We start from the raw sequence: 14306 nt of genomic DNA on the forward strand, positions 1-14306 counted from the left end.
TCACTTCATCTCATTTGAAGGCATCATTCTTTAACTTAGTCCTCTTGGAACTTTCTGGTTCACGGATCAACAATTCATCCAGTTCAGAGATGTCTTACTACAATTTAGTTGATTAGGAGCTAGGTGCGGGTGTAGTTCTCCTCTATTTGCTGGCCAACTGTTGTGCTACTGTCCTTTTTGTTTTTTGCCTTTTGTTGGTTTGTTTGTTTTCTTTCCTTTAAATAACATTGGCTGGGATATACAGGGTTATTTTTGGTGTTTTTATTTCTCTCTTTGTAGTTATACAATCTATCTATCTATCTATCTATCTATCTATCTATCTATCTATCTATCTATCTATCTATCTATCTATCTGTCTATCTTCATTTTCAGAGGAGCTTACAGAACAATTCTGTATATTAAAATATTGATGCAAAAAACTGATGTAAAACTGTAAACTATGTCACAGGTTAAATGATCCCTCCACTAATTGACATCCCATGTGTACTCCAGGGTTTCTAGTTTTGACATACTCTGTGTTTATTGGTGTTCCAAGAATGTTCCACCATATGTTTTCTAAAAGTATATTCCATGCAAAACCCATTCATCCTAGTATACTGACTTAGTGTACTCCTAATTTGACAAGATAAGATCTGGACATACTTTGTCCTCTAATTCTTCCAGTATATTTCTGCAGTCTCATTTTCAATGTGTTCTCTTTTAGGTTTCTGTTATGGATATGGAGAGTCCCACTATGTGACATTTGACGGAATACTCTATGACTTTAAAGCGAGCTGCACCTATGTATTGGTGAAGCAAATCCACCCAATTTATTCAAACTTCCAAATCAATATCAATGATAAGTTTTGTGACCAAGTAGATGGCCTTTCTTGTGAACGGTCCCTCACAATATACTTCAAAATGTATGAGATTGTGTTATCCCAGGAGCCAGTAGAAGGACACATCAGAAATACGGTAAACTGCATTCAAGCTTTAATACTGTTATCTAGAATAACGGGGTATTATAAACCATTATGTGCCTTTTGCTAGATTTACTCTGTAATTGACTATGATGTAACATGAAATAATTATTCCAGAAATTACATTTAACAAAAAGTACCTATTGACTGTACAGGACAAGTGGTTCAGCTGCTGAATAGATAATTCAGAAAGCTAGGTTCAAAACTTCACCCAGTGCACTATGCTGGGTGAGATTTTCGCTGGCCAGAAACTCAAGTTCAGACAATTCATGGATCTGAACAACAGGCAAAAAAGACCTGCAGATGGGCATTGGGTCTGAGTAGAACTGAACTCAAATTAGAGACTTTTTGGTCATATTTACAACTATAAGTTTTGGTGGCACATTAGCTTTGTGCAAGATAATCATCAAGAGCTCATCCTAATTGTGGGTTAAAGTTATGACATGTTGGGCCAGAGAAGGCACAACAATTATGTGTTCCTAACCAGCAGGTCAGAGACAGTGCTGTCATCCTCACTACTGTAGTATCTGAAAGAAACTGTGAGGAACAATGTGCAAGGTGCAAATCACTGAAAATAATAAGCTTCATCAAGCATTTTTATTTTCTCAGATTTTTGTCAATCAAGACCAAATCAGTTCAGCCTTTATTTCTGATGAAATTGTGATTGTTGACACTGGAATATCTATCACTGTGGATATTGCATCAATTGGAGTCTTTGTGACGATGAAAGGCTTAATGTTCAGTGTTACGCTGCCCATGGAAAACTTCCTCAATAACACAGAAGGATTGTGCGGTAAGAACACGCATATTAACATTTTGATTTCTATTCTACCAGAAGTCTGACCTCTCAGACACACTTTTCCTAAATTTGTACATTGTTTGTCATTAGCTACATATGCTAATAGGAAGGACAAAATATGAGAGTACAATTGAGACATATGTTGCTGCCACGTACTGCCATTTATTCAATTGTGAATTTGCTTTACAACACTGCAGATTATAATCTTCTTGTAGTTTGCTGACATCAACAGCTAATTTGTAGAGCTGAGGGACACTATACCTGTGTCCCTGAGACCAGTCTAGCTTTCAGGGTGGTCCATATCATGCTAGTTTAACAGATTAATTCTGTTATTATTTCTTTATGATCAATAGCATGTACAATCTAAATTAGTCAAAATCTGACAATGACAGTTTCACTCTATGAAGTTATTAATTCTTAAAACACAAATACATTGGTCTAAAGCAAAGGAAACTCTCCTGACCAAGGTGATGGTGGAATTCTAGTCCTACTAAATTGCTTTTCACTTGATTGGTTTATTTCAGGAAACTGTGACAACAACAAGAAAAATGACTGCTTACTTCCCAACCATAAGCTTGACTCATCTTGCTCCGATATGGCTCCTCACTGGAGAATTAAGACTAACACATCAGACTGTGAACCACAAACCACAACCACACCAACTACTCCCCACACCATGACAACATCTGAACCATGTATTACTTCTACCGTCTGTGATATCTTCTACAGCAGGTAAGACTGAGATTCACATTTTCCTGATATGAATGATATTTCTCCATTTAATTAATGGTAAGTGAAAATATTCGCTGCAGTGACTTGTGCAAGGAGTCAGCCTTGTACATACAATGGAGAGCATGTTTTTATGGCTCTAGAGCACCTGTGTTGAGTTATCAAACATGTGGATGATATATGCAAGGGTACAACAGTCCTCGGGTATAACAGTGTGATTTGATTTTCATCCCAGCCATTTTCTTCATCAAATGTGAAATTCAGCCATTTTCCTACCTTCCTATTTAATTACACCTTTCACTTTAATTATTTTTGCATCTCTGATATATGTTGCAATGTAAAAACAAATAAAAAATGTAATAAAAATCAAGAAACACAAAACAGCTTCAGTAATTTGGGTTTACTTTGTACCAATAATTATCGACAGTGTAGACATTCCCTGAGTGTCTTTGTGAGGTTTCCAAGTTTCCAAATGCAAAAGATATGCATATTAGATTAACTGTCAAAAACCAGCCTGGTAGGAAGTGGACATGAGTGGGTTTTGTGATTGCCTGGCATCTCATCCACAGTTTCTTTTATGTAGATGTTGCTGAGTTACTCTCCAACTCCCAACAATCCTATAACTGAAAATATGACTTCAGAAAGTGAATGGTTCAATGAACATGACTTTCAAAAGGAAATGCAAAAATAAACATTACTGGATGGATTTTAAAAGATGTTTTTTGATTCTCTTTTCTTTTCACATCTAAGAGCATATTATTTATTTTCAGTTTTGGCAGATTGTTAATTTTTGTTATTACCTTATCTGGTATGTTTTTTCTTACTAATTTAATTATTAAATGTAAGCAGAAACATGTACAGGCAGAAAATTAGCACATAGATGAAGAGCCTATTGATCTTAAAGTGTCTTGTGCCTTAGGAAGCAATACAGTGGAGGAGTGTCATTTTGCAACAACCAAATGTTTAAAGAAGTTCAATGCTCACACTAATTTCCATTTATTTCTTAATGCAGCATTTTTGAAGAATGCCGGAATGTCATTGAAGTGACTTCATTCTATGAGATGTGCAGGACTGATGTCTGTGGGAAGTCACACAGTGTTTGCACAATTGTAGAAACATTTGTTTCTCTTTGTTCTTCTGCTGGTATCTGTGTTGACTGGAGAACTTCCACAAATGGATTGTGTGGTAAGCAGACAACTGTCCCTTAGTCCATTAATTCACTCCTACTGTTGCCTGGAGGTAGAACGTATTATTAAATCCAGTTGAGAAAGACATGAAGTAAAGTGGTCTATTAGTTTTTCAGCTGAAATCCCACCTCTGTCATTGGTGGGTCCATGAAAAAAGACAGCTCAATCTCGTATTTGCTTCAGATGAGGCACAGTGGTTTAGTGGGTAAGGACTAGAGAGCATGTCACAGGGAATGATTATTCTTTGTTTGCCCAACAGCAACCCGATAAGAAGACTCTGAAATATTTAATTTTACAGTACCCCTTTTTAAAAATGAATTTGAATTTGTGTTTTATTGGTATCATTACTAGTGTGAAGCAAAAACATTATCACACAATAAACAAAGTGGAAGCGAAGGTCTGTGATACAGTTTGCATATTTGTAGCTAGAAATCCACAAAGGGAGAAAATGAATCATGTATCTTAAAATAGTTTTTTATTCTTAAGCTTTTGACTTTTGAATAAACAAAGTGGAGCAAACCCACAAGAACATAATATAAATGAAGAAAATTGGCTTCAGAACAATATAATTGAATTAAGTTGGTTTGAAAATACTGTAGGTGAAGGGATAAATAGGTTATAAGCAGACACACATTAACATGCTTATCATCTTCTTCTTCCTTTGCAGAGTACAAATGCCCACCGACTAAAGAGTACCTGGCTTGTGGACCACAAATTCCAAAGACATGTGACTACAGGTGATGAATTCAGAATTTATTGTGTCCTTCACAGGACCTGCAAGCAAACACATTCCAAACATGAGTCTTGGCCCAATCATTGTCTGTGTGGGTTTTGTCTGTTTTCTCCAGTTTTTTGCCCACATCTTAAAGACATGCAGAATAGGTTGTCTGAAGACATTAAACTGACCCAATGTGAATTAGAGTGTGGGTTTTTCCAGAGATGCTCCATCAATGGTTGGTTGCTGTTAGGTTTAATAGTACCTGGAATGCAGTCAAATGTTATGGAAGAACTATTAGATGCTTACTTTCTGGGGAAATTAAGAAATAATTATAATTTTGCGGTGAAGGTTTAATTGAATAGTTTGAAAATCAGAAGAAAGAATCTCAAACTAGTTAATCCTAGTATGTTACATTATATTAATATATAATAATATTACAATATTTCATATTGCGTTGTCTAACAAACACCTGTGAAGAATAATCTTAAGCATCCCATAGAATGCTAAAGGAGAGATACATCAGACTGTATCTCTAGGAAAATCTCAAAAGTATTGTAGCAAAGCCTAAGCAAAATCATCACTTATTCTCCATTGAATCAAGTATACAAATATATATACAGTATACAAAGCCTTAATGTGCCCTTTATTTTTCAAGACTGAATTATCAAATCCAAGACCAGAGTGGTTGGGATCTGCCCATGGAGGGCTGCTTCTGTCCGAATGGAACAATTGCCTGGAACTCATCATCTGATATTTGTATTATACCTGACTCCTGCAGTAAGTTACTCTACAAATTTATTTTAATTAATAAAATAGTTTTAAACCCAGAACAACTTAGCCACATATTAGTTACCTTGCCCATCATTCTGTTCTTGCATGGTAATTTACTGGTGAATTACTGTGTAATGGTTGCAAGAGATTGCCTAAGTAAGTACAACTCACATGTCTGTCAGAACTCACCTTTGCATAGCAGTGTTGGTACACAAGGAAACTTAAACCCTGCTACTGTAAGTGACGCCTCCGAAGTGAAACACCATTGAGGCTGAAAATAAAAACAGTAAAACCCAAGGCAGACTGACAGAAGGGCAGTACATTGCCTCTAATCTCGCAGCAGTAGGCAGCTCTTTTTAAGGGTTAAGTACAGCTCAAACAGAGCTGGCACTTTGGTGACTTTTTAGCTGCTGAGTGTCATACTGATAATGAAAATGATTCCAGGGTTAGGAGTTAAAGTAACCTTGGGATCAGATTTAAAGGGAAAAAGTCTGAGTTGGGAAAATGGGGATAGTGAGGCAGAGTTTGTAGAAAGAGAAAGAAATGCAAAATTGGAAAGACAGGGGAGTGCTTCATGGTTCTTGGAAAATGACCTAGTGATCAGACAGACAAGCAAAAAGTCTGTATATACAAACACATGGGGCACATTTCTTTTGATTTTGTGAGAGCTCCATGTAATCATCCCACTGTGCCTACTTGTATGAATGTCAAATTAAAAAAATAAAAAAAACTTTTAACAAGCATTGGCATTGTTGGTTATATTTTAGCTAGACACCAGTGGGGCAGTTGCTCTCAAGTACAAATCAATACATCTGTAGATACACTGTGGTTATAAGTATATTTTTAGTATAAGTACAGACTGTATAACACATGCATGGTGGGTAAATGATAAATTAAACTACATCCAGGGACCTTGAATTGATAATAGGCTTTGCCAAACCTTCACTTTCTCCCCGACTCAGTTTTTCGTTGTAAAGTTAAAAGTTAAAAATAACCTTGATTTCCTCATTTTTTCTCTGTCCTTAGCTGACTACTGCAAAGGACCTGATGGGCTTCCCAAGAAGGTACATATTGATTTTGATTGTCACCGTTCTTGCTTACTAATTTAAAATAATTTCACCATGAAGATCCTAAAAACATTGTATTTTTTAATTCCCTTTTAGTTAACTTAAACATCAATATGATTAGAACTGTTAGGGGAACATAGTTTTGACTAGAGGTTATTCTTAATGTTTTAAATGGTTAAAATCATTTTCACGAGTTCTTGTGTAACATTTGTACTGAAAGCGGATTATTACATTACAGAACAGACATATTAAAGTGAATTATTCTGTGCATTTTCTTGAACCTACTTAAGCATTTGTGTGACAGTATTTGAAAACTGACAAAAGAAATCTGATCACAGCAAGAACCTTCATCCTTCTAAAAATCCTTTTGATACCATTTTAATTAGCAAAACTGACAATACTTTACTTGAAAAGTAAAAAAAATGCCAGGGATATAGGTGAAGACACACAGTGGTTTTAATTCTCCTGATAAACAGAAGTTTTTTGGAAGATTATAGCATCCTTTTCTCCAGGTGGTCATTTAATTCAATTAATTTATATACAGTGCTAGCCTTTCCCTGCAGCTCCACCCACGTAGTAGTGAAATCGGACAGTTAGCAGGGACCTGCCCGGGTCCCTACTCCTGACATCATGCTTCCCCCTCCCCTCAGCCTGCAGCCTCTGTCTCGGATTAGTGTGAATGTATCCTTCCTGCAAGAGAACTATGATTCTTAGTGCAATGATAGAAGTCGCAAAATCAACCAAAATGTTCAAGCAAATTCTAGAAAAAAACCTGATCTAAATCCGTTGAGTAGTTCTCTTGTTTGCTAGCTAAGGTCAGCCCTAAATCTGGTGCGTGAGTGAGGAGGGCCCTGTCCCCCTCCCCTCGGCCTGCTGTGTGTCTCTTAGATTTGCACAAATAAATCTGTACCGCAAGCAAACTGTGATACATAGTGCAATGACAGAAGTCGCAAAATCAACTGGAATGTTCAAGCAAATTTTAGAAATAAACCCCATCTAAGTAGTTCTCTCATGAAAAGCGAACAGACATACAGACAAACAGATAGACATTGGATTTTATATAGAGAGTATAAATATAGAGATGCTACATATCAAATTGACATAGAATGCTAAACACACTCACAAATAAAGTGAAAGTGAAACACAAAGCAGTAGGTTATCTTCAATTAATCCATAAAATACCAAGAAATAAATCACTCAAAGATCATATAAATATTTATGCAATTAACAAAGTTGTGAATACTAAGTACTAGTTAATTTATTTAAAATAGAAGTACACATCAATACAGTTTCAATGGAGAAACACTATATATATATATTTCAGCTTGTGGACTTGAGGACACAGGTGGAATATTAAGGGGAAGTGCATTTAAGACTGAAGCCAGGAAGCACTTCTTCACTTAGAAATTTGTGGAAATCTGGAGCAAACTACCAAGACATGTAGTTGAAGCACAAACCTTGACAACCTTTAAGAAAAATCTGGATGAGACATTGGGACGGCTTAACGATTAGCTAAACAAAGGATCTTAATGGATACAACAGTCCCCTCTCATTTGTCAAATTTCTTATATTCTTATATTTTTATGGTGTTTTCACTACACTTACACACATATTGTATATATTCTGGAAAGTGCTCATATTTTGACATCACAGTAATTTACAATCAATGCTGCACATCCCCTCTCTGACGAACACCGAGTACTTTCAGCCAACAAATTATTCAGAAGAACAAACACTGCTGGAGTTCCTTTATACCGACAGCAATACGCCTGCATAATGCCTCACTGGGACTCTAAGTCAGAACTTTTGTTTCTTATGAATTTTCTTGCTTTATAGTTATTCCAGTGGGTGTTCAGACCAAAGTGTGTCTGTATATTTATTTATTTATTTACCTACCTATTTACGTATATATTTATTAAAAAAGAGCTTCTGTAAAAAGGTAAGTTTCCCCCTGGAGACAAATAAAGTTCTATCTATCTAATCTAATGAGATGTTATAACGCTTAACTCTAAGTTTAAGTTTTTGTTCAGTTAGTTATATTACAGTCAGCCTAATTCTTACTTTATTCTGATTCTCATAGGTTGGAGAGGTCTGGAAACTCCCGGGTAACAACTGCACAGAATTTGAATGTGTGGACTTTGGAGGCCAAAAAGTTGTTGTGGAGTCGAGGATCACTTGCCCTGCCTTTGACATTGACGATTGTGTGCCTGTAAGTGATTGTTGTCTGTCCTTTGGTTATGATACGCATTTACTCTTGTGCATACTAATAAGAAACTAAATAATTTCAAATCATTAAAATACAGAACATTAAACCATAATGACTTGCACCACACAGAAGTCACTCAAATAATCATAGTATATGTATATAGATTCTTTACTAAAAACAATTTGCATCTCAAAGCGCTATTCAAAAAATGCAATCTAATAAAAATGTTTAATCATAGAAGTAAGTTAACTATCAAAGGAAAGAAAAAACATTCAAACTGGTGGTGAATACTTGCCTTCTGTTATAATTACAGACCTTGAAACTAAAGGAAGGCTTGAATCCTTTCAAAAATCAGGGCTAGGTCGTGAAATCCACACAAGCCTGTGGTCTACAATTAAGGGAGAGGGGAACTGTAAAATCTCTGGCACAAAAGAAATAAAAATATTATGAAGTGATATCCAAAGGCAAAGAAAAAGCTGCAAACAGCAACAATTCAAAAATAGTACAAAACGTCAAAACAAAAAATTGAATCCAACTACGTTTTCAATCCAAAAATCAAAACCCCAAAAACAAAGGCAGAAAATTCCAATGGCAGTGTAATCTAAATGAAAAGGACAAAAGACCAACACATTTTACAGGTAATCTTACAGAAAGTATTAAAAAAGGAGCTGAACAACATGAGCAGAAAATCTAACATTTCAGCAAGGGACTGAGACAATCAAGTAGGGGCAGGTCAGATCGCACCTGAAGGCCCTAAACAAACTGTATAATTATAGGGAAGCAATTGAGAGAAAAAAAAGAAAAAATAACAAAACATATACCTAACATCTTCCCTTTTACCCATGCATTGTTTCTTATTCTCCTATATTCTCACAGTAGTCATTTGTCACTGTCTTTATGTCTTACTTGCTCTCCTCCATCCAGCTAGCTTCTGCTGTGCTCCTCAACCCAAAGTCAAGTACTTTGAGACTTTTGGAAGTCTTCATGCACTGATGGATGCTCTCGTAACTCCTGAGTTGTAATACTTGTGATTTAAACCAGGCGTTTACCTGGCACTACTTCTCAAACTTTTTATTAATCGGTCAGTTTTCAGATTATTGACAGATTTGTTCATTTAGTTAAAATAAAACTCCTCTTATTACCTGATGCTCCATAATCTGCCATTAAAACAACATTTTAGCAAATAAACAGATACCATACATGATTAGTCACAATAGATTTCGCCTTTGACTACAGTATCATTCGACACTTATCATTAGATTTCCGGTACTTTCTTTATCAAGACACTAAATGTAATGATTCTCACCCTGCCAAACGATTAACCTGTGACACATACAGAAATGGAAAATTTCAGCCTATATTCTGTTCTTTTTATTTGGCCATTAACATTAGATTTGAAAAGAGCAAAGGCACTTGACCAGATCAGGAACATTAATTGACATCTTAACAATTTATCATTATTACTTCACATATACTTGAAAAGTGCTACCATGCTTACTTTGTAATGATGTAGAGGGTGTCTTATAAACTTTGTTAATTTAAAGCAGAGTTCCATTCCACACAGCTACAGTTTTGTCCTTCTCTTCTTTTCTGAAACAGGGAACTGTGACCTCAGATTCCAATGGATGCTGTCACTCATGTAAGTGCCAAGCATCTTAATTTCTCACCAAGCCCCAGAGTGAAGGTTTGTGCGTTTCTCACTATTCTTCTTTTTTTTTTCATTTAAATTGCCACAGGCACTCTGAAGAACTGCAAACTTCAGAAGAAGAGCACAATTCTCCATAACAATAAGTGCAAGTCAAAGGAACCTGTTGAGCTGAATTCATGTGCGGGTGCCTGTGAAACCTTTTCCATGTAAGCCAAAAATCTTTTTGTAAAACCACTTTAATTCATTCTGGCAGTTTGGCAATTTTTGCATTAAATCCAAATATGCATATGGGCACAAAACCATGTTTGTCAGGTTTAATAAATGCTGCCAGCTCTCAATATACATTGGAGATCATCATCTAACACAGAATTTAGCTGCTTTTCAATGAGCAATTGTTGTTGCAATGTCCTTTTGATGGTCTCTTTTACCAGGTTATGGAATAGATAAATGGGTCTTTGAATGGCAGTGTCCAAAAGAATTTGACAATAGAGATTCATTCAATCATTGCATTCTAATTTATCATACCCCTAAGACCAAATATGGCAAGTGACTATATTATTCTCTGTGTCTTGTTGTCATCTTCATTTATAATACCCAATATTTAATTCTGTTATAAAAATGTATTTTCTCCCAGATTAGGGATTCAGGCACCTACTCCTGAACCCATTAGAGTGATGTGTGCCAGGATGTGTCTGGAGGCTGGTTGAACTGCACAGCCAGTAGTAGTCATGTGGGCTACCACCTGTAAGGCAAAACGTGAAGTTTGGGTGTGATACCACTTGATAGATACTGTAGATGTTTATGGGGCAGTTCTGAAGGGACTAGACATGTAACATAACGTCCCTGAAATAGAGGAAGGTTGAAGAGAACTGCCTTAGCTATCAATGGACCCACCTCAAAAAACAGCATTGACTTTGGAACCAGTCTTCTTAATTTGTGTTATCTGTTTTTCCTGCTGTTGACTGCAGAGACCCTGAGTGTGGGTCCTGGGATACAAGTGTAGTTTGTACAGCACCTCTCCTACTGGGAGATTTTAAGTAATGGAGATATCTGAAGAGGCATGACTGGGAGAATTGATCCATTTCAACTGAATCTGAGTGGTGGATTTTTATTGAATTTCTGTGGTGCTCATAGATTATCATTAACAAATATGACTTTCAAACAAAAGGATGCTCTTAATATTACTGGTACCAGAGTACCTTGGGTCTAAACAAGGATATTGTCAAGTAAATGAAAGGTAGACTTTGAAAAACTCTAAATCCCTACTTGGAGGCACAAAAAGCCAAGGCAGACACTCCTCATAGGACTGGATTTACAATTCCCTGCTGCAGTTAAATTCCTATGGTGGTAAGGGTGTAGTAATAGAAATATTAAAAACATTGGGTATAAAGACATGCTTTGATTAACAATCATCTTCAATATTGTACAGAAAATGGAGGCAGTGCTTGAAGAACAGCAGACAGCTGTGGTGGTATCTCTTTCTCAAAAGAGGATGAGTTCAAGTTATTAAGTGCTCCCACTCCTTAGCCTCCCTGTCAGGGTACAGAAACTGACAGGTGAAACGCTTGGCAAACCTTAAATCAGAAAGAGCAGTTAGGATTCTGTCCCGTGCCTTGGGTCAAAGACTTGCATTAATATTGCATTTATTTTGTGGACTTATAAATGCAGGCTAAAAAACATGTGGAAGGTGTTAAAATGGCATATGATCCCATGACCACCACCACTGCATATCATTATATGAAGCAAGAGCTCTGTTCACGTGTTTTCCATTGAGTTGGGTTAATGAGGACTCGCAGTTCTACCAAGTGTGCATCTCATCTCCTTCCCTGTTCAGGTTTTCCTATTGACAGCATATCAAAGCACGGGTAAGGAGAAGAGTGTCCACTTCAGAAATCAGAGGGTTGAATCTCTAAAGAGTATCTTATCGGTTTTGGCACAGAGTGTCAAATATCTGAAATGAAAATTAATGCCTCCAAATAAGTAGTTATGGTCCTCTCCTGGGAAAGAGCAGTTCAATCTCTGCTGATGAGGGAGAGAAACTGTGTCAAGTACTTAAGTGTGAATATCTCATGGTCTTGAGGGGTCATTATAAGAATGACTAATCAATAAATGCATCAATGGTAGTTCTTTGAAAATTTGTTGGATATTGGGAATGGTGATTGGTGTTCATGCCTCAGATGAAGCTTTCAACATACCACACAAACAAGATGACACAGCTTTATGCAGTCAGGTACACGAGAGAAACCAAATATTAGGTTGAGGCTCAAGTCTCACTTCTTCTGCAAATGCTGAACTAGGCACAGAAACACAGAAGGGGCTGGAGAGTGCAACTTAGAGGACATGAAATGGGAAAATCCTAACCTGACACAGAAGCATTAGACTCCATTCATTTTGTTAGGGGCAAACTTTTAGGGCCAAAGATGAAAAGCAATGTGCCATCCCTACTGGTATATTTAATTTGGAAATGTTGTCTAACATTCAGCTAACAATCAATGCTTATTTGAAGACTCAATAGTTACTAGAAAAGCATTTTGTTTTATTTTTGCTATTTTTAATAGTTTTGTTTCATGAATAGACTGGAGTTAATTAAGTGTTTTAAGGGCAGAGTAAATCCCTAGCAAATTTGGAGAGTTCCACAATGAACTAACTAGAAGGGCCTTATGGTTAAGCTCTAGCTACTTGACCTATATCAAGAGCAAGCCCACAAGCTAATGGGTGTTTTTCTTAGATTTAAATGACTTACAACAACCTCTGTCATTTCAATAGACTACTTGATTTAAACACCCAATCTTTGATTTAATCGATTTTTTTTTTCTTTTTCCATCAGATACTCTGAGCAGGCTAACACAATGATGAGTTCCTGCTCCTGCTGCCAAGAAGAAGTGACAAGCAAGAGGCACGTTGAGATGGTATGTGAGGATGGCACTACTTATGACTATTCGTACGTCTATGTGGAGAGCTGCGGTTGTCAGCAGACACAGTGTCTGGACCATCAACAACAACAGCAGCAGCAACAACAACAACAGCAACAGCAGCAACAACAGCAGTATAAAGAAGAGTTGCAGAAGAAATCCCCTCCCAAAGGCATCAAGACTCAACAAATTTAGACACTATAGATGTATAATGTTGAATTTAGGACTCTTCTGATATTTTCTTTCCTCTTTATGCTGTCCCATCTGAAGACAATAAATACCTGCTTTGTAAAAAGATTCTTTATAGCTGCTCTATGTAGAATAAGTGATACTGGCAATGTTACTTAATTTATACGCAATTTGCAATCAACAAAACTGTGGTTCTTACGCAAGCATTATTTGATTGAACAAGAATCAGGTTCAGAAGGACTGTGAGCTTTAATTAAAAAAATGGACATTGCAGGCACCAGCTTTTTTAGGTCCAAGATGCTTTTCCTCTCATTAATGCAAATGTACTTTTATATCTGCTGCATTTAAAAACAGAATTGAAAATAAACTTTCTTACAATGCATTGTCATGACTTCAGTTATTTCAAACCTCAACAATCTGTAACACATAATGAATCAAACAGAGTTCAGATTCACTTGTTATTGTCCTGGCAACATTTCCGCTGGCACACAACCTTCAACTTTGCTCAGAATCACAAGGGGGTGAAAGTGCCAAAGACAGTGACGGTGGTCATTGCTGAGATAGCACTTCTTGACTTCTAAACAAAAAATGTAATACAAAATGATTTCAGTCCCTCACACAAAGAGGCCACTGATTTGCCAAACACATCCCACCACCCAAAACACACCATACATACCGTGAAGCATAATAGTGGCAACATAATTGATGACATGGTGATGTTTCTCTTCAGCAGTGTCTGGCAAAATGTTCAGGATTGATGGGAAAATGGACGCTCCCCATTACACCCAAAATGTTAAGGAAAACCTGCGGCCCTCTGCCATACAGCTGATGATGGGAAGGTAATTCACATTCTAGCACAATAATGCCCTAAAAACACCACCACAAAAACTGTGCAAAGCCTTAAGGTTAGAAAGGTGAATGTCCTTGAGAGGACACGTTAGAGTTTTGCCTTAATCCCAAGGCATAAAGCAGTCCATTGCCACTCACCACAATATTTGACTCAACTCAAACAATTCTAAGAAAGGTCAAATATTCACCAATCGACATGCAAAAAACTGGCAGAGACATATCCAGACAGACAGATTGCTGTCATTGAAGCAAAATGTAGGTCTACAAAGTAT

General features: G+C 36.7%; 1 protein-coding gene across 1 annotated transcript in view; it reads left to right on the top strand.

Moving 5' to 3' along the window:
- Positions 1 to 13567, top strand: part of LOC120526231 (mucin-5B-like) — a 146925-nt gene extending 133358 nt beyond the window's left edge. The window contains exons 87-97 of the mRNA XM_039749335.1: positions 704 to 954; positions 1569 to 1752; positions 2283 to 2490; positions 3500 to 3672; positions 4342 to 4411; positions 5048 to 5169; positions 6190 to 6227; positions 8311 to 8439; positions 10036 to 10075; positions 10173 to 10290; positions 12912 to 13567. Of these exons, the coding sequence (XP_039605269.1) occupies positions 704 to 954; positions 1569 to 1752; positions 2283 to 2490; positions 3500 to 3672; positions 4342 to 4411; positions 5048 to 5169; positions 6190 to 6227; positions 8311 to 8439; positions 10036 to 10075; positions 10173 to 10290; positions 12912 to 13191 (1613 nt within the window). The 3' untranslated portion in view covers positions 13192 to 13567. The remainder of the gene's footprint in view (positions 1 to 703; positions 955 to 1568; positions 1753 to 2282; positions 2491 to 3499; positions 3673 to 4341; positions 4412 to 5047; positions 5170 to 6189; positions 6228 to 8310; positions 8440 to 10035; positions 10076 to 10172; positions 10291 to 12911) is intronic.
- The last annotated feature ends 739 nt before the right edge of the window (positions 13568 to 14306 follow it).

Source organism: Polypterus senegalus, chromosome 1, assembly GCF_016835505.1.
Source record: "Polypterus senegalus isolate Bchr_013 chromosome 1, ASM1683550v1, whole genome shotgun sequence".
In the NCBI taxonomy this organism is placed as follows: Eukaryota; Metazoa; Chordata; class Cladistia; order Polypteriformes; family Polypteridae; genus Polypterus; species Polypterus senegalus.